This window comes from Urocitellus parryii, chromosome 6, assembly GCF_045843805.1.
Source record: "Urocitellus parryii isolate mUroPar1 chromosome 6, mUroPar1.hap1, whole genome shotgun sequence".
Classification (NCBI taxonomy): domain Eukaryota; kingdom Metazoa; phylum Chordata; class Mammalia; order Rodentia; family Sciuridae; genus Urocitellus; species Urocitellus parryii.
Genome location: NC_135536.1, coordinates 94,664,312 through 94,683,935, shown reverse-complemented (window position 1 = coordinate 94,683,935; position 19,624 = coordinate 94,664,312). Strand labels below are relative to the sequence as shown.

Here is a 19,624-nt window from a genome sequence, read left to right as displayed (position 1 = left end):
AAGTCGTAAGGATAAAACAAACTAACAACTAGAGGAGACATACTGGAATACACTTATTCATCATTCAAATATGTCATACTCCCTAAAATGGATTTTCCCACCCAATTAATATGTTACAGAGATTAGCTTCAGCTGGCATAGAAAACAGGAACACATAAATTAATTCAGGATTTGAACAAAGAAACTTTTAAAAATGTTGTATATATTATAACTTGGACAATGATTTGAAAAGGAGTAAAGAATTTCTAATTATTGAGTCCAGAAGAATCTGATGTGACACTGCTTCAAATAAGTGAATATTATGAAAAAGGGTTTTGCAAAGGAGTTCCAACACCGTTAGGATCAAATAGAGGAATGTAGGCCAAGTGCAATGTTCTTTCCAACTTTTATTTCTTAAAACATTGAGAGTCTTATTTGTCTGTCTTTGTTGTCATTGTTTCTCTGGTTGGAACTGTTAAAAAGAGAATTTTTCCCTTTCTGATTTGGTCCATTTTTCATCTCGCCACGCATCCTAGTGCCCATTCATAGGTCATTTCATTCCTTCTGTATTTGGTCATGTCACTATTTTATTAACATCATGACAGAGAGTCACTGACAAAAGGAGAATAGATGCATCTCAAAAGAATGCATTTTCTTCTTGGTGGGTGTGAAGGTTGTGATTAGGAGAAGATTGAAAACAGAAGAAAAAACAAGAATTTCAGTTTCCCCAGGGTTATCCGGGCTCAATTGTCTTCCATTATGCCATAGAGTTAGGAGATGGTTTTCTTGAAAACTTCTCAAAGAGAAAATTCAAAGAGAGCTTTGGATTTTATTAAGGGATTTTATAATTTTCAGGAAAAGAAAAAGAGGGTAATAGCAGAGGTGAAACATTAAAAGGGGGTCTACTTGAGGAAGCTCATCAAAAAGCATCTTTTTTCCTCCTTCACAATGGGAAGGCAGGACAATCAAAGTTAAAGCAGTATTAAAGAGCAGGGAAAATAGGAACCAAAATAGTTTTGCATCCTGGCACACAGATGTGAAATAAAGAGAAAAATATCCATAAAACTCAGATACATTGTTGCTGGAGATAGAGAGCCACAGGTCTCTCTACCTATGGTGATAAAGGGGTCTTGAGTTTGATTTGTACTGGTTATTTCATTTCAAAAGGATAAAAGTGTCAACCGTTCTTAAGTAGGAGAGGTGGAATGGTTCCCTGTAATTTTATGTTGTTGAACTATATAAAGTTGCTGGCATAAACAGTTTTGATCAACAAAAATGTAAGTTTTGTGTGATTCAGTCTGTCATTTTTCTTACTGTTTTAAGATAAAAAATAGAAGTGATCTTGGATAAAAATCTTTATTTTTAAGCCACTAGCACGGCACAGTGTATGTGGTTTAAAAAAAGTATATATATATACATGTACTGTAATAGAGTCAAAAGTCCTCTGCAATTTTAAGACAGAAAAGAGGTGAATGGTACTTTTTTTTTTTTTTTTGGCAAGAATGATTTTATCTGATTTGTATTTTCAATCCCAAATCAACTGACTCAACTTTCATTGTACAAAAGTAGCTGTTTCTTATCTGTTGTTCAAAAGAACACTGTCTTGATGTAAAACTGAGAGGTAGATAAGTGAAGGACTGCTGATCTCTGTCATGTGATGCCTTCTTGCACAGGACAATGCAGTGCAAGCTAATCCCACCTGATTTTAGGGCAGAGCACAGTGTACCAGAGAGTTATGGGGATATAAACTCAAACTAAATTATTTGTAATGATTGGCTGCAGTATCTCTCTATCCACTATGAATGACATAAACACAGAAACTAATTGAAAAAAGTGCATACGTTTGTCATGATACATAGAGTGGAACTGGTGGAGGTTAAGATTTGCAACACTGGGGCTGGGGATGTAGCTCAAGTGGTAGCGTGCTCGCCTGGCATGCACGGGGCGCTGGGTTCGATTCTCAGCGCCACAAAAAAGTAAAATAAAGATATTGTGTCCACTTAAAACTAAAAAATAAATACTTAAAAAAAAGATGTGCAACACTTAATACTTGCCTCTTGCTGAGCCCACTGAACTTGGCTATGCTAAAAACTGTGATTTGATACTAGAAGGTGAGTCCTACTCACTCTTGCCTTTCCATGGTGATTGGAATGAGGTACAAAAGAACAAAATTATTCACATGTTGGATATAAAGCCTCTTGAGATTAGAAGATGTCACTGATTTGTTATTTGTAGTTCAAATGAGAAGACCAGACAGTGTTTTAAAAAATTCTAAGATGGATTTCTTGAAAGGATCATCAAGATTGTTTTGATGAAGGGTCCCTTATCTGAAATCTTAAGGCTGAATAAGAAAAAGGCAAGAAGAGGGAGCAAGAGGCTTCAGTGGGTTAGTACAGGAGTTAGTCAGATAATTGGGGCCCAGAAAAAAATTAAGTTCTTTTTATTTCATTTTTAGCAGCTTTAAGGGCTATAATTTCTAGGTCTTTAAAAATGCCATAGTTAAACTGGGCATGGTGGCACATACCTGTAATCCCAGTGGCTCTAGAGGCTGAGGCAGGAGAATTGCAAGTTCAAAGCCAGGCTCAGCAACTTAACAAGGCCCTAAGAAACTCAATAAGACCCTGTCTCTAAATAAAATACAAGAAAATAGGGCTGAAGATGTGGCTCAGTGGTAGAATGCCCCTGGGTTCAATCCCCAGTCCAAAAAAAAATTGATATAGTTAAGCCAGGTGTGGTGGTGCATGCTTTTAATGCCAGCTACTCAGGAAGCTGAGTCAGGAAGACTGCAAGTTCAAGGCCAGCCTGGGCAACTTATTGAGACCCTGTCTTAAAAAATAAAATAAACACTGGGTGTGGTGGCACACACCTGTAATCTCCAGTGGCTCAGGAGGCTGAGACAGGAGGATTTCAAGTTCAAAGTCAACTTCAGCAATTTAGCGAGAACTTGTCTCAAAATAAACAATGAAAAGGGCTGAGGATTTAGCTTAGTAACTAAGTATCCCTTAGTATCTTAGTATCTAAGTTCAATCCTTGATATCAGAAATAAAATAAAAATAAAAAGTGAATTGGGCATGTAAGTCAGTGGTAGAGTGCTTGTCTGGCATGTTGTGAGGCCCAGTACCTCAGAGGAGGAAAAAACAGCCTTGATTTCAGGAAATGGCAACTATGATCACAAGCTCTCAACTACCCACCAACACCAAAAAGCCAGTGAATTGTGGGTCTTGCTCCTTTCTGTAGTATGAGCACTTCAAACAAGGGCTTAATGGCAGAAGGCCAGCCACAGAGCAGTGGAGCAGAGCTAGCTGTCTCATGTCTGGTAGGAAAACATATCTCAATGTTCCATCATGACCAAACAGCTAGATACCCCAAAAGCTCAAAATTCAGTGCCCGGCTTGTTTTTTAAGAGAGGATTCTTTAGGTCTTTGTTTTTGCCCTGTATTTCTGAAATGAAAATGGCAGCCAGGTATATCAAACATAACTATAATGACAACAGCAGGATCAATAATAATAAAACTAAAATTAAATGAGCATTTACTATTTGACAGACACCAAACTGAGTACTTGAATCATATCTTATATGATTCTCATATTAACTTTACAATATAGGGGGTGTTTTTATTAGTTTTATTTTATAACTGAGAATATTGAGTCAGAGTGACTAAATTATGTGCCGAATGGACCTACAGCTAATAGGTGGCAAAACAGTGATTCAGAACTCAGCTGTTAGTCACAAAAGCCCAAGAGCACCAGCTTCCTAAGGTTAAAAACAAAACTGCCATTCTCTTATCATCACCATTTAACATTTTCCACAAGGTTGGCCTAACCATCAACCAATGCACATACACTTTCAAAAAAAATTCTGAGGGTATGCTGACTCCCCCCCATATTGCCTTCCATCTGTTTCTTTGCAAAAATGATTGACAGCTGGAGTCTAAAAATGGTAACAGCATCTATAACCACAGGAATTCGTAGAAAGTAACTAACTGGAAAGTCATTAACTGATTCAGTAACTATTTTTTGTCCCCAAGAGAACTGTAGCACCCGGGAACAAGACTCTTGGGTCCTACATGGAGAGACCAACACAATAATGTACAATGTCACCCATATACATGCCAAACAGCAAGGGTCACAGACTTAGGTATTTACTTCAAATGAAATGATATTCTAGCATCATACTCCTTTATTACAGTTAAAGCAGCAAAGGGTTAATTAAAAGCAATATCTCTTGTCTCTGTAGAAGACCTTTTCTCCCCAGTCAGTATATGACAGTTTATATTCCCAGTTCATTTCTCTAGTTCTGAAGATACTTTATTGCCTGCTAAACTAAATTTTCTCTAAATTGCTAGAGAAGAAAAACACCTCAAACTGCTTATTCCATCAAAACCAACTCCTATATTATATTGGCCAAAATGAAATCCACTAATCCAGGGCACCAAAGTTGATAATATGAGAGAAGGGTTCTTGATAAGCTTTTTAAAAATCCTCTGGAGTCACAGCTGGCCGTTACTTAACCTGTCAATCTTATGTATTCAGTAGGATTCTCTCCTCCCACTATAGGATAATTGCATTTAGTTATATTGTTTGAGTTACTGTCATATAAGCACAGAGAGGAAGGAGAATATGACCAACTCGTTTCATATAGATTTTAGAATATTGCCAGGTGTAAAAAGAGGCTTAAATGCTGCTCATGGTGACATGTGGTAAATTAGCCCCTGTATCATCATGGAGCTGACTGGCCCCAGGGTCACACAGCCTCCTGATGGCCTATTCCTTGGCTGACATTGGAAATGTAAGTAGTGGTACCTGATTCTAACAGTGCTCCCAAGGATGCAAGTCTGCTGAGGTTTTCTCCACACTGTGTATTGCAGAGCACACCCAGGGGCGTGGATTGACGTCCTGACTCTGCCACTGTCTTATCACGTGATTATGAGCATTAATTTAATTTTCTTGAATCTCACTTTCCCAATCAGTAAATTGAGAACACAGCTTTGTTTATTTTTTGCCTCATTGGGCTGTCATGTGAATCAAACAAGAAAAACTAGGAAAATGCTTGGAAGAATAGGTAAGCACTTAAGTACTACAAAAATACATCAATAGATGAGGACTTTTAGCAGTGTGTGTGTGTGTGTGTGTGCGCGTGTGTGTTTGCGCGCACAAGAAAAACAGAAAAGAGAAAGGGAATGACATAGGAATACTAGTAGAAGTGGGCTAGTTTGGAAGATTTGGACCTTTTTTTTTTTTTTTTTTAAATCCTGGGAATCAACCCAGGGTCTCCATATGCTAGGCAAACACTCACTACTGAGCTATAGCCCCTGTCCTACACATTATTATTTTAAATAATAATTTTAATGCTTTCTCCCCACTTGAGAATAATTATGGTTAAAATTTTAACCACTATATGAATACTTCCTTAGAAAATCACCAATTGATTATTATTTGTCTACCACATACTCCCTAAACAAATAGTAATTCATTCAGCAATGACTGTTTATCTAAGACATGGAAAACTTGCTTTAATTCCCTAGATATCTGCGGTGTCATCAGGTTTACCCAAATATTTCATCTAAATTCCACATGCTGTCATTTAAGGCCATTATGTCTGGTTCTCTCCTCGTCAGTTAGTCTATATAATAGTGCTCTCTCTGGCTCCTTCCATCCTTTCACATTTCGAAGGACAGTTATCACCCCAAATGCTTTCGTTTTATTTCCAAGCCAGTTCTGTTTTCCTTGACTCAAAGGCCATCCTTTAGAAATATTTATCACTTTTAGTTGGTCTCCTATGAAATCAGAAAAACATTTCAACTATGGGTTAAAATTTAGGATCCCGGGCTCTTGCTTGTCCTTGATCTATGAATCAAGAAAGAGGGTTCTTATCCAGAGTTTTTTGTTATTTTTCTATCATTGCACGTACCTTCCCTGCTGGCCTAAGTAACACAAGGTGAGCAGGGAGAAAAAAGCACTTTTCATAGATGAAGAGTCTCTTACCACAAAGACTTCACAGCAGATGCAAAGTCCACTGTTCTTGGTAAAGGCGTGAGTTATGTCCAAGAGAGCAGGTCTTGTCATGGGTCCCCCTGTTAGAACAATACACTGGGGCCTGAAAGTAAAGAAGAGAAGATATAGAATTGGCCATTACAGGAAGCCGCTGAAAGCAGAAATGCCCCATTGGAAACGGCCAGTACAGAGGCTATGAAAAACGCAACCGCCTCTCCCCTGATTATTTCTTGAGTTTCCCACCAACATCTTTGTATTCATAGTCTAGTCAGTCACAGCAAAAGTGTAAAGCAGGGAAAAGGCAGTTTGGGGTCCACTTGCCTTTTATGGTCTGGATACTGCTCTACCCCAAATATCAACGAAACCTGTCCCTCTCCAGTCACTATTCACTATTTCCTTCTTCTTCTTTTTTTCCTCCCCTTCTGTCTTGCCAGCTTGTGCTGAGAAGTTCCATTCAAAATAAGATATAACTTGGACTGGGGATGTGGCTCAAGTGGTAACGTGCTCACCTGGCATGCGCGGGGTGCTGGGTTCGATCCTCAGCACCACATAAAAAGAAAATAAAGATGTTGCGTCCACCGAAAACCAAAAAATAAATAGTATTAAAAAAAAAAAGACATAACTAAAGAAAAGCCCAAGTGTGACTGCTCTGAAGGGAACTCAGTAAGCTCAAGCTGAATGGAGATAATTAATAATTATATTTTAATTAATAATAATTAAGACATCTCTCTGAAATCATGTCATTTAGGCCACTTTTCCATCTCCACGCATGGAAGGTGACACTTGGCACCATAAGGGGTTACGGTTTTGGGTAGGCATGACCCAGTGTGGGAGGAAGAAGCACTCATTTGTAGGAAGTGCTGCTATGAAAGTATGGCAGTTGCTCATTTTTGGAACATATTCACAAAGCTTGTAATTACTCTATTCTTGCACAAAAGAAAAGCCTCTTCTGATGTGGAACACACCAGATGCCTGAGTAGCCAACTTTACCTGAAATTTTTCACGTGGTCTTCCACTGTGGTTAATTCCAGAGCATTGTCCAAAGCACTCACATAGGAAAGAGCCTGTGTGGAGGAGCCCCAGTTCACATCTGTGGACCAAGGAGGAAATTGGCACACACAAAATTGTTACAAGCCATCCACTTATATAATTTTCCCTGGCTATGCAAGCAGAGATCTGTGCCCAAATTAGAGAAAATGCAACAGTGTTTCCTAGAAAGAGCTTTGTGAACACTATGTGAATCCTCAGAAACAAGGCTTTTTTCCAGCTAAGGATCAGCCTGTAAAGCTGCAGTCTCAGAAATCTTGCCTGGTGGAAGAGGCTGTGTGAGAACTACATTGCAGGTGGAAGGACTGGGGAAAATGGTCAGCCCTGAATAAGTTCAAGGGGTCTTCACAAATTCTTAAATTGAAAGCAATTTCAGTTATACAGATAGTGTGCAGTCATCTTTATATTTGAATAGTTAAAATGAGCAGTTCAGAGATTTATGCTTCTAGATGTCCATGAATAGGATCAAGGCTCTTTAGCTAGCATTTTGGGTTGATCTTTTAGAACACAATCATAACAAGGGAAGTCAGCACTACCATCCCTTGTCTGCCTTTCTTTCTTCCTTCTTTCCTGTCTTCCTTCCTTCCTTCCTTTCTTTTTCAAAAACAAATTTAAATATTAAATGAACTTGAATAGGCTAGAAATGCACAGACCCATTCCAAGACGGAGGAACCTATTCCCTCCACTCTTGCTTTGGAGAGTTAGAAAGTGAGTTGGAGATGATTAACTGGAAGTAAAAAACAGGTTAACATTGATCAAGTACTGGCAATGCATTAGACATTAAGCATACTTTAGTCAACTCATTTTTATAGGAATAAAAACCCCCTTAGTCAAATGGACATTTATATCCTAAAATTGAAACTTATACCACACCTCACACCCTACACAAAAATTGACCCCAAGGGGATAGTAGACCTTAATGAAATCACCAAAGCATTAAAACTTGTAGAAGTTTGTGACCTTGGACTAGGGAAAGTTAAGTCAGATGTAAATTGCTAAACCATATAAATAAAAAAAGGAAAGATGACTAAGACATCATATAAATTAAGAACTTCTGTTATTCAAAACAAACTATAAGGAAAATAAAAATAGAAGCCACAGACCCGGAGAAGATATTTGTAAAACACAAACTGCAAAAGGATTTGTATCTAGAATATATAAAGAATTGTCATGCCAGGCATGGTGGCACCTTCATATAAATCCAACCACTTGATCTAAGCAGCTAAGACGGCTAAGACAGGAGGATTGCAAGTTCAAGGCCAACCTCAGCAACTTAGGGAGACCCTTAGCAATTTGATGAGACCCATCTCATGACAAATATAAATAAATAAAAAAGGACTGAGCATATATTTCAATGGGAAAGCACTCCTAGATTCAATCCCTAGTACAAGAAACTAAAAAACAGACCAAACAAAAATCTCTCACAATTGAATAAGAAAACAATTGGAAAAAAATGAGCAGAAGATTGAAACAGACACTTAACTAAAGAAGATATATGAATGGCAAATGAGATGTTCAACATCATTAGTCACTGAGAAAAAGTAAATAAAACCACAATGACATAGCACTATATGTCTATTAGTATGACTTTTTAAAAAAGCAACTGACAATTCTAGATGATGACAAAGATATGAAGCAACTAGCTAGGACTCTTTCATTGCTGGTAGGAACAGAAAATGATACTGCTGCTATGGACAACAATTTGACAGTTTCTTTTAAAGTTATGTATATACTTACTATATAAACAGAAATCTGAATCTTAGATATTTACTCAAGTAAAATGAAAACTTAGGTCCATATGAAGACATGTGTATGAATAAATATAGCACATGGATACATAATCATCTTAAACTGAAAATAAATTAGATGCTCACTGACTTGTGAAGAGATTTTTTAAAGTGTTGTGATATATTCATAATAGGGTGCTGCCCAACAATACAAAAGAACAAACGACTTATACCTGTGACAACTTGGATAAATCCAGAGGATTATGCTAAGTGGAAGGCTATTATTATATGGTCCTATTTATAGGATTTTTCTGGAAAAGATTAAGGTATAGAATCAGAAATTAGAAAAGTAGTTGCCAGGGACAAGTTCTAGAGAAAGGAGATTGAAGACACGGGGTGTAGGGCACCTTAGGGATGTCCTCCGTCTTGATTATGGTGTAGGTACTGGACTGTATAAGTTTGTCAAAACTTGTGGAATGTACCTCAAAAAGGGATGTACAACTACCATATGTAAATGGTATCTGATGTTGAAAATAGATAAAGAAAAACAAAACAAATCCATCCAAAGTTGTTTTATACTATCTCTACCTCACTGGCAAAGTGAGGAAAGGGGAATTCTATGGTGGCCTGGGGCCTCTCAGTACCCCCCTGTTTCCCTAGTCACTCCCTGCTTCAGTTCACCCTTCTCACAGGTTCTAAAGTCAACATCCAAAGTTCAGGTCCAGTTATGCTTCTCCAACTGAATACCTATGGCACCTTTCTATTGTTCTCCACATCCTGATTCTTTCACAGGCCATGTAAATTTCCTATTTCCTTGGCCTCAGCCAACCCCTCTCACTTCACATCAAGTCCCTTCTCCTTAGTACCAAACAAATCAATGTGTTAAGGCCTTGGAGCTTCCCCAAAATGCCACCAGCTTATGTGCATCCTTAACTTCACTCCTGCTGTCCTTCTGCCTAGAATGTCATTCCCTGACTCTGTTCCATGAATTGTCTCTTAGTTGCTTATTGTTTTCTTTTATAACCTAATTTATTTGTTCACTCAACAAATACTTATTTTGTACAGAGTGCCTGACCCTGAGAACTCAAGCCATGAACCCCCAAATTTTCTTAGACAACTCTGATCAAGGAAATGGCTCTCTCCCTCCCCTTTTCTTAGCAAATTATTATTCTTATTTTCATGGTTTTTGCTTACTATATTGTATCATAATTAATTGTTTATTCTGGGAACTCCTGAGGACAGGACATGTATTTCATTTGGGACACAGAAGCAGAAGGTGCTGTAATGGAAAACTTCTGGGATTTGGGATGATACTCCTCTGGTTAAGATGTCAACTCAATCACATCCTGACAATTACAAGTGGTCAACTCTGTGAACTCTCGTTTCTTTGTATGTAAAATGAGAGTAATACTAATGTACAACACTATCATGAGGATTAAATGATTATATGACATAGTTGTTGTTATTTCTACATTACATTACATTATTACTATCTACCTTGTACATGGCACACCTAAGCTGCTTAATAAATGCTGAATGAATGGATAGAGAGAGATTTGGAAACCCCATCCTGGACAGTCCTTATCTTACCTGGCTTCTTATAAGTCACATAGATATAGAGGAATAACTCAATGACATAGGTGATAACAGCTGCCCACCAGTTGATGACAAACATGACCGCACAACACAACACAGCTCCAAAAAGAGACACCCACATGTTGTAAATCCCATATGCAGGTCTCCATCCTGAAAAAAAAAAAAAAAAAAAAAAACCACAAGTTTTTCACACTACTGTTATCAGGCTACTGAATTTTATAAGAATGCAGGTAATGTGTGTTTTCCTGTCTTAAAGAATCAGAACTTTGAGGTCCATTTTCTAACTCTGTTATTTTTTTTTTTCTATAATCTTGGGTCCCTGGCCTATGAAAGTGGTGGTTATACCAAACATGATGCTGTAAAATTTGGGAAATATTAAGCATTTGGAAAATTTTACTCATAGACCCCTTCATTCTTCCTGTCTGCCCCAATTGTGCTTTCCAAAGCTTAGGCATCTAAAATCTAAGCCACCAGGGGTTGAAAGGAGGCAGGAGGGATGGAAAGAGTGGGAGGAGGAGCTTCCTGGTTATCCGGGAGAGAGAGGATTAAGACATTCAGCTTTTGCACATGACTATTCTTAGTCAGCAGGAGTCAATCTGCTTGACTTCTTGGCAGCTCTCCCATAACCCTAAGAGGATAGCCCTGTCCTTTCAGAAACAATAATCCATGGAAAAAAGAAGGAGAGATTTTTCTAGCAATGACTTCTTAAACCCAATATGTTAATATATCACACATTTTGTAATGAAAATATTTCTCACAGTTCCTAAATACATAGTTTCCATGTTCTATTAGTTCTCTGAAATGAATAAAGCCAGGAGACAGTATGGTCAGGATGGGGAAACTCTGATTTGGAGGGCACTTGGTCTCTGGATGAAGTACATTTTACATTTGCAGTTGCCAAAACACAACACAACTGTAAAAGTCTCCAGGAGCAATTTCCTAAATAACCACAAGATGGAAATAGCACTTTGAGAACATCATTGGAAATACCTTTATTTTTCTGAGTCTGGCTTGTCTCTCTCTCTCTCTCTCTCTCTCTCTCTGTGTGTGTGTGTGTGTGTGTGTATGTGTGTGTTTGTGTTAAAGAGAAAGAGAGAGGGAGGGACAAGAAGAGAAGGAGAGGGAGAAGGAGGGAGGGAGGAAGAGAAAGATATTGATTTATTTTAAGAGTTTGTGTGGTTGCCTCCTTCTATACGTTTTTTCTATTTTTCCTCCCTCTCTTTCCCTTCTTCCTTTTCACTCATTTTCCTACCAGCCTTTATAACTCCGCCTTGTTTTTCAAAAATGGCTATAACAAGGCATAGGGTCAAATATTTCTTTGTGTTAAAAGAATATAACAAAACTAAACAAAAAGTCTTTCTACATCTCCTACAATCCAGAAGCCTTGGGTAGATAAAGGTTCCCTGTCCATTTATCTTTCATCTTCTTGCCAGCAGGTTTTCCAAAGGCTTGGGAAGGCAGTAGTCCCTAAGGCAGTGTTTGATATGTTTGACAAAATCTTCATTGTGAGGAAGTTTTTAAGGGTTGATGATGACAAGACTTTATTTTTTTGGAGGAAAGGCAGAGGATCTCTACTGGCCAGTTGAAGCCAAAAAGAGATGAGGGATGACTGCGTAGGGGAAAGGTCTTTGGTGTAAAATTCTGAATGACTTTAAACCTAGCCCCAAAAGTGCACAGACGCCACTGGCATCAACATCATGGGGCCCAACGTGAATCTGCATTGCCTGCACTCAGCAGGTAATTATGGGAGCTATTCATCCTTCTCTTCTGCACCATGGGCAGGAAACAAATTGATAGTAAGGAAGTCTCAAATATATACATTTATTCCACTTCTGTGGTCACTTTCACCCTGGAAATAAATAGTGGTGTTTTTCTACTGCTGAAATAAATGTGGTTTCTCTTGCAATGAATAATTTATTGCCACAGGAGAAAATTGACTTTACGGTTGGTCAAAAAGGCCATTGCTCAAATGATTCTTTTTCTATTTTAGAAGCCATCCCCCAACTCACCAAAATAAAGTGGATTACACTGCCCACTAGGATATACAAAAACATATAAACACAGATTGAGCACTTTTCACTGACTTATTTCATTTTATTGAGACAAACTAACTGTTTGCTTAGGCTGACTCCAGTTTTGAAATGTCATCTTACCTGGAGATTTAGCATAAGAAGCATGGAAGCAGGAGAAGTTAATAAGTGCATATGAGGCCAGGAAAAAGTTGGAGATGATGGGAGCAATGGTGTTCAGTTCCGCTGTAAAAGAAGCAAAATCAAACATGTACGTCTGAGTGATGAGATCGGGGGCTGAACAGCTGTTATAGCCTGGAAGCCTGACTTTATTTGGAAATTGAAAATATAGCTAGCATCTGTCAAAGTTTAAAAATTTAGTGATTTTTTTCTTTGGGATAACATATATACTCTTAGCCCGGGTTTCTATAAAGTGAAATCAATAAAAACCTACCAATCAGAAAATAGGCAATCAAGAGTTGTACCTAGAAGTTTTGGGGATGGAGCATACTCTATATTGGAGGTACCAACCAATATCATGATTTTTGTCTGCTATGTAAATAACCAAAAGGCTCTACCAAGTGACAGATTAGTTAAATACCAGTGTACCAGAAACTACCAACTGAAAATCTTTCTGCATATTCCAGTATTTTTTCTATGACTTTCCGGACTCTTTTGGCTCTTTCATACTTTTCTGCATCTCTAAAATACTTTGACCTCAGTGGCTAAATATATGGTATGATTTAATGCTAACCAGATTGTTTACTGTATGATACAAGAAAAAAATACAGACTTCCTCATTAATCTGAGATTCAGACATCTATAATCCTCAATGACGAGAGTGTAGGTGTCAACTGGGTATGATTCTAGAACACAGAAACCAGTTGGGAAATATGCAAAAAATGCTACCATAAAATCTGCATATGGAGCTAATCCATGTTTTTCTGAAAGAGTGATTTTAAAGGATAGCATTTAATTTATACACAAATGTTTAAACTTTGACTGTAGAATCATTTAAATTCAGCACGGGGCAATCATTTGAGGCCTTAAAGGTTAAATTACATAATTGGAACATCCTTAGAGATATGTAATCATTTTAATTTAATTTTTTAAAAAATCTAACTGAGAGTTATCTATTCCCCTCCTCAACCTCATAGAGATCTTAGGTGGATTCATGAACTATAGCTCCCAGAGTTTCATGCATTATGATGAGGAGCAACCATAGTTCAGCACCTCGGTGCTGAGGAAGGTACAGCTGCCTAAGTGTGGTTCCCATCTGAACTTTGCATTTTGCCTCCTATCCTCCAGTGTGCTCAGCAGCAAAGGTGGGGCTTTGGGGATGGGGGAGGAGTGAGGTGTGTGCAGGCTACAGCTGAGGGATGCATCTTTCCAAGCTCACAGAGCTGCTTCTTTATTACTTGAGGAGAGGAAGCCATGAGTATAATCCAGTTAAGTGGTTCTCAAATATTAATGGTCTATGAGTCTTTTGAGGAGCTTGTAAAAATGCAGATTCCTTATCCTCAGAGACTCTGACTCATTAACTCTAGAGTTGGGCCTGAAAAATCTGCATGTTCACAAACACCCTGGTGATTCTGAGTAGTTGGCCAATGAACCTTATTTTTAGAAACACTGACACAGACAATTCAGTTCTGCTGTCAGGGTGGGAGATATGGCAGCTGCAGGAAACACTGAGGTTCAATAATATCAGGCAGTTTGGAGGAAGGATTCAGTTGTGTTTGGTTGGATGGGTTTCCAACATTCACTTTCAAAGAACAGATAAAGCCCAGAGTCCAGCTCCAGTTTCCCAAGGGCTTCTACACACAAGGATTTCTCATTTCTTTCTTAGACTCCAACATTCCCAAATGGAATCTTAATCATAAAGTAGGTAATTTCTCAAACTGAAGGGTAAATTCTGAGTAATCAGAAGAATTCTTTGGCTTTCAGTAAGAACAAGAAAACTACAAACCAATAAGAATAAACGCCATGGCTATCAGAAAAGTGAGAAAATATCCTCTCAGGGGCTCATTGTTTTTCCCATATCCCTTTGCAAAGAACTGCAGGCCTTTGAAGATGTTGTCCTTGCACAGAGCCTAATGGGAAAAAAAAAAAAAAAAGAGGAGAAATTTGTCACTTATATCTATGCACAGTCATTTTCTCTAGGTGATTCAAACAAGAAGATTTGGGGAAAGATTAAGTGATACACAATATGAGGCACAAGTTAACACTGCAGTTTGTCATTCTTTATATTATTTGAATCGATCTTGACTATGTGGCAGACATAGCACTTGAGCCAGATGCAAACATTAACTGTTTCAGAAAATGATGGAAAATGATTGCCACCGAGAACGAATATTTTAGCTCAATCCACATTCCAGTGGAAGTAGCAGTAGGGAGAAGCACAGCTCCTTCATGCCTGTATTACCTGGAACACTTTGGGTGCACTGACGAGGGAGGCCAGGGCAGAGGAGAGTGTAGCCGAAAAGATTCCAGCAGTGATGAGGGGGCCAAACCCTGATACCATGCTCATGACCTTGAGAAGAAAGGGCCAAGTAAGGAGACTCATCCAATAGATGTTTAAAACATTAGCTCCATTTTAATGCAAATGCTTCCCTCTCCACTTTCTGTGATTTGGAATCTTTTATAACTAATTACTTCTAAGGAGATTGCGCCCCACCCCATAATTCTTAATATTTACTTTTTTTTTCAAAATGGAATTCGCATTTTTGTTATACACAGAATAATAAATGCTTACCACAATATTTTTAGAAGATACTGGAAAAAATCAAGAAGTAAATGGTTTCAAGGGTTTTGACAGCACTTTTCCCCTCTCTGTTCTTTGTGGTTATTTAGTTGTAGATGGACACAATACCTTTATTTTACTTTTTTATTTTTATGTGGTACTGAGGATCAAACCCAGTGCCTCACACATGTTAGGCAACTGCTCTACCTACCACTGAGCTACAACTCCAGGCCAGTCATATGTTTCTTTGATGATGAAAAATTCTATCCAGCAGAAAGTGGTATTTTAGTAAGGTTTGGGAAGGGACTCAGCTGTTTACCAGTCTTTTTAGAGGCTTTTTCTAGGTCTTTCTGCACAGAGCCTTTTCAAACCTTTGCTTTTTCTGTGCTGACTAAACATAATTTTAGATCTGAGACATGATGAGATTCTATCAATTTAAGACATATTTTGGAATAATGACTTCAGCTGAGTTAATTTCTCTGCACCAGTTGTTAAAATAGATGAATGAAGACTTTATGACACATTTAATTCTCTCTCTCTCTCCTCACCAATCATGCAGATAAATCAATGTTTCAAGTCCTACATATTTCTAACTTCCCTTATTCTTTCCTCCTCACTTTCTCCCTCCTTTCACAGTTTCTCTCTTTCTCTTGTCTTCTGGGTACTCCAGGGGCTCCTTACAGGGTTTTCCTAAGCCAAAATCCACAGATGAAATGCATTCCAAGTGCCAATTGATCTAAGATTCTTTCCACCATGAAATCTTGCATGACTGATCAAAAGGTACCTAGAGCCAGGTGGTACTCTCTCCTGGTGATTAATTCATACAATTGCCTATTGTCTCCCTACCACAAGTAAATGTAACCCCAGGAATTGCTACTGCAGAATGCCTGTATCACTCTTTTTCCCATGCCACACAAATTGTTTCTCGCTGAATTCACAAGTCAATCAGTAATCAATCAGTTGCAGGTTCAGAAGCTTCCCTATCTCTAATATTATAAAAATAAAAACAACAGCAAAAACCATTTTATACTTATTGTTATTATTTTTTGGCAGTTCAAACCTGGAAATTGTTCATCAGCCCATATTGACATGGTTCATGGCGACATCTTGAGAAATCATAGCCCAACCCACAGGCTGCTGACCCGTTGCAGTTCACCCCAGAAATGATGGTGTCATTCATGCTTCCAGTGGCATCTCGGACCACACAGGCTGCTGTGGAGACAATTATGGCTTGTCATTTCTTTAGAAGGATTCTCATCCCTATGATTTTCTTGTGAAAAAACACTAAATTGACTTTGAGTCTGAAAAACTTATTCCCAATCTCTGTTCATGGCCAGTGCTTCTTGGGATGTGGCTCCTGGAGGCTCCCATCCTTTGAGTCCCGGGAGTGGCCCTGTCAGAATACAGGCTGACATCTTCACCGTCTTGAGTGGTTTAAGTCTTAGCTCTCAACAGCTACTCTGAGAGACCTGGGGGTTAAGACCGCCTTACTTTTTGATCTCTGAAAATGTGCATGGCAATATTTTGCACACAGTATATACTCAATTCATATTTCTGGCTTAGTGCTACTGACCACATGCTTTTCAAGTAGAAGGAAATATTTCCTTGTCAGTGAGGGAAACAAGGGAAAGCATTATGGAATTAAATTTAATATTTGTGGTCAAATGTTGTATCAAACATCTCTCTCAGTTAATCCCTTTTATTATTTTCACACGTTTGAGTATTTGTTCTTTTTCTATTACAAATATTCTATAATAAATATCTTTGTGTATAAATTTTTCTTCTTTATTTCAAAACATTTCTCTAGGGGGCTGGGGATGTGGCTCAAGTGGTAGCGCGCTCGCCTGGTATGCGTGCGACCCGGGTTCGATCCTCAGCACCACATACCAACAAAAATGTTGTGTCCGCCGAGAACTGAAAAATAAATATTAAAAATTCTCTCTCTCTCTCTCCCTCTCTCTCCCCTCTCTCACTCTCTCTTTAAAAAAAAAAAAAAAAAAAAAAAAAAAAAAAAAAAAAAAAACATTTCTCTAGGATAGATTCTCAGAAATGGAATTTTGACCATTTTAAAGACTCTTGATATATATTTTAACTACTGATTTTCCTTGAGTTTTTCTGGACTGTATTTACCATTCTGTATTTGGTAGGATTATTGAAATATATGTGTGAAATATACATAAACTTTAAAAAATTACATAAAGGATAAATATTATGCAAATGAAATGCCAACCAATAAAGCTGCTTACATCGCTTTTCACACTCTACCCAGAATAGGTTCTAATTAAGACAGGTCCCAGTGTCAGGAACTAATAACAGGAACCTTCAGTGTTAGTCATGGAATTCACATTCTTTGAGCCTGGGAAAGACTTAATAATCATAGAATCTTTGAATTGAAGGAGCCACTAACAATAATCAGTGAATCCTTCTTATCATAACCCTGAAGTGTCCTGCCAGCCTCTGCTTACACACTCCAAATTATGACTGTTGATTACTGAGCAAAATTATTCATTCTAAATTTTTACCTTTTTGCATTGTTCATTTATGTCAAACTGACTTTTATGAACCATGTATTTTAACTTCTGAATAATAGGTCTCTCCAAATTCTCATGAAGCCAGGCCATGAGCCATTATCTGAATTAACAACAACAACAACAGCAATAGCAACAACAGAAACAACCAGGTTGTTGACTCCATGGCTGCTCTGGGAAGGATACAGAAATGCAGATTTTTTCCCCCTTACATATAGGGGGGCCAAAACAGGAAGAATCTCTGACATCAGATCTCTAACTTGCTCATTCCCTCATCTTTATTATGTGTGTGTGTGGGGGGGGGGGGATGGGGAAATTTAGGTGATTTCATTGTCATTTAAAAGTGCGTTGATTTTCTAAAGCATTGAAACAAAGTCTCTTTACATGTAACTAAACTTGGAAATGACACAACAATACATTTAACAATGTTATCCAATTTTCTCCAATAAGAGGCAGTGAGATAGGCAAGAATCAAAGGGTTTTGCTTTTGTTTTTCATTATCTTTCAGAAACCAACTTAAGTTCTATGTGTTTTCCCAGTTTCCCCTACAGGAAGCAGAGAACCACTGAGAAGTCCACTTTGGTAAAACAGTCATCAGTCCTCCATAGTCGACCAGCCTGGGTCTGTATTTTCTAATGTATACAGAAAAGGGTTTTCTTGTCTGCATCTCGGGAAGCCAAATTTCTCTCCTGCTATGGCCTAAATATGGGGCAAGGGGATGGGGCAACCAGGAATAGGTGTGACTGCAGGCAGCAGGTGGAACTGAAGTCATACTCAGGAACAGCAGGAAAATACACATATTTTCCGCTCAGTGAGCAATATGGGGGCTGGCCGCCCACATTGCCAGCAGCTGGGTCTTATTCTGATTTCCTGCCAATTGGTGACAGTGACATTTCCATATTAGACATGACAGTACAAAGATGAGATACTCTCATAAATTCTACATTTTTCATACTTTCCTAAGGCCATTTCTTGTTTTGTTTTAGTTTGATTTTTTTTTTCAGTCTATTCTTTACCTTCCTCCTAGGGGAAGGGAGATGGGTGCTAGAAGCCGAGGGTTTTCTTAGCAGTGAAATTATCACCCATGGGAGCAGAATGGGGCTCTCTTTGGGTTCAGGCAAAATGACAATCTGATGAGCTCTGCTCTTGCACTGACCCAGGATGCTTGCTTTACAGCTCAATTGCATTAAAAGCCAAAAAGATCCAAACCATTAACATTTAGGTACCAAGAAAGGCAGTAAAATTGTTGCCTTAAAAAAAAAAAAAACAACTCAGGTTCCATTGAAAGCCCTCCAGACATAAAGAATGACTGGGCTCCTTGTACTTCTGACATTCTGATACCAGACACATACAACTTACCTACACAAATAGCAACCCCTATGTAGGCAACCGTGGTGATGAAAATGGCCAGCATGGTTCCCCTAGGGATGGCATCTTGGGGGTCCTTTCAAAAAATAATGTGGGAGAGAAGACAGGGCAGAATAATAAACATAGTTTGCTTGGAGTTATTTCTGTATTTTCTTTTTTTTTTTTTTTTTTTTTTTTTTTTTAAATATTTATTTATTTGTTATTGGCAGACACAACATCTTTGTTTGTATGTGGTGCTGGAGGATCGAACCCGGGCTGCACGCATGCCAGGCGAGTGTGCTACCGCTTGAGCCACATCCCCAGCCCTATTTCTGTATTTTCAAATTTTTAAGATACACTTCCTAAGACAAATTCTAAAGAAGTGATGGAGAAAATGGCAAGGTGGTGAGCTTGAACTTTTTCTGGATGAAGACAAAGTGCTTAAAGCAAATTATGAATCCTGTAAAACTTTTGTGCTGAACAGACGACATTTCTCACTGCCCCAGAGGGAGATTTTATAGAAAAGTACATTAGGTAGTTCACTTACCAAGGCCTCTCCCTTCCCTTTGTCTCCTATGATTTTGTGTGGCTGCATCAGACCTTAAAGCATTAGGGGACAATATACAAACACATTGATGATACCTGCATGTGTGTGTT

The 19,624-nt window shown here is 38.3% G+C and overlaps 1 protein-coding gene across 3 annotated transcripts in view; it reads right to left on the bottom strand.

Moving 5' to 3' along the window:
* The window catches only part of Slc12a1 (solute carrier family 12 member 1), an 82,531-nt gene that overhangs the window by 33,780 nt on the left and 29,127 nt on the right, over window positions 1-19,624 (bottom strand). For all 3 annotated transcript variants that reach the window (XM_077799616.1, XM_026391180.2, XM_026391181.2), the window contains exons 9-16: window positions 18,980-19,064; window positions 16,153-16,304; window positions 14,775-14,882; window positions 14,319-14,442; window positions 12,497-12,598; window positions 10,338-10,493; window positions 6,964-7,063; window positions 5,965-6,076 (exon numbers count right to left, since the gene is read on the bottom strand). In XM_077799616.1, the coding sequence (XP_077655742.1) occupies window positions 5,965-6,076; window positions 6,964-7,063; window positions 10,338-10,493; window positions 12,497-12,598; window positions 14,319-14,442; window positions 14,775-14,882; window positions 16,153-16,304; window positions 18,980-19,064 (939 nt within the window). The remainder of the gene's footprint in view (window positions 1-5,964; window positions 6,077-6,963; window positions 7,064-10,337; window positions 10,494-12,496; window positions 12,599-14,318; window positions 14,443-14,774; window positions 14,883-16,152; window positions 16,305-18,979; window positions 19,065-19,624) is intronic.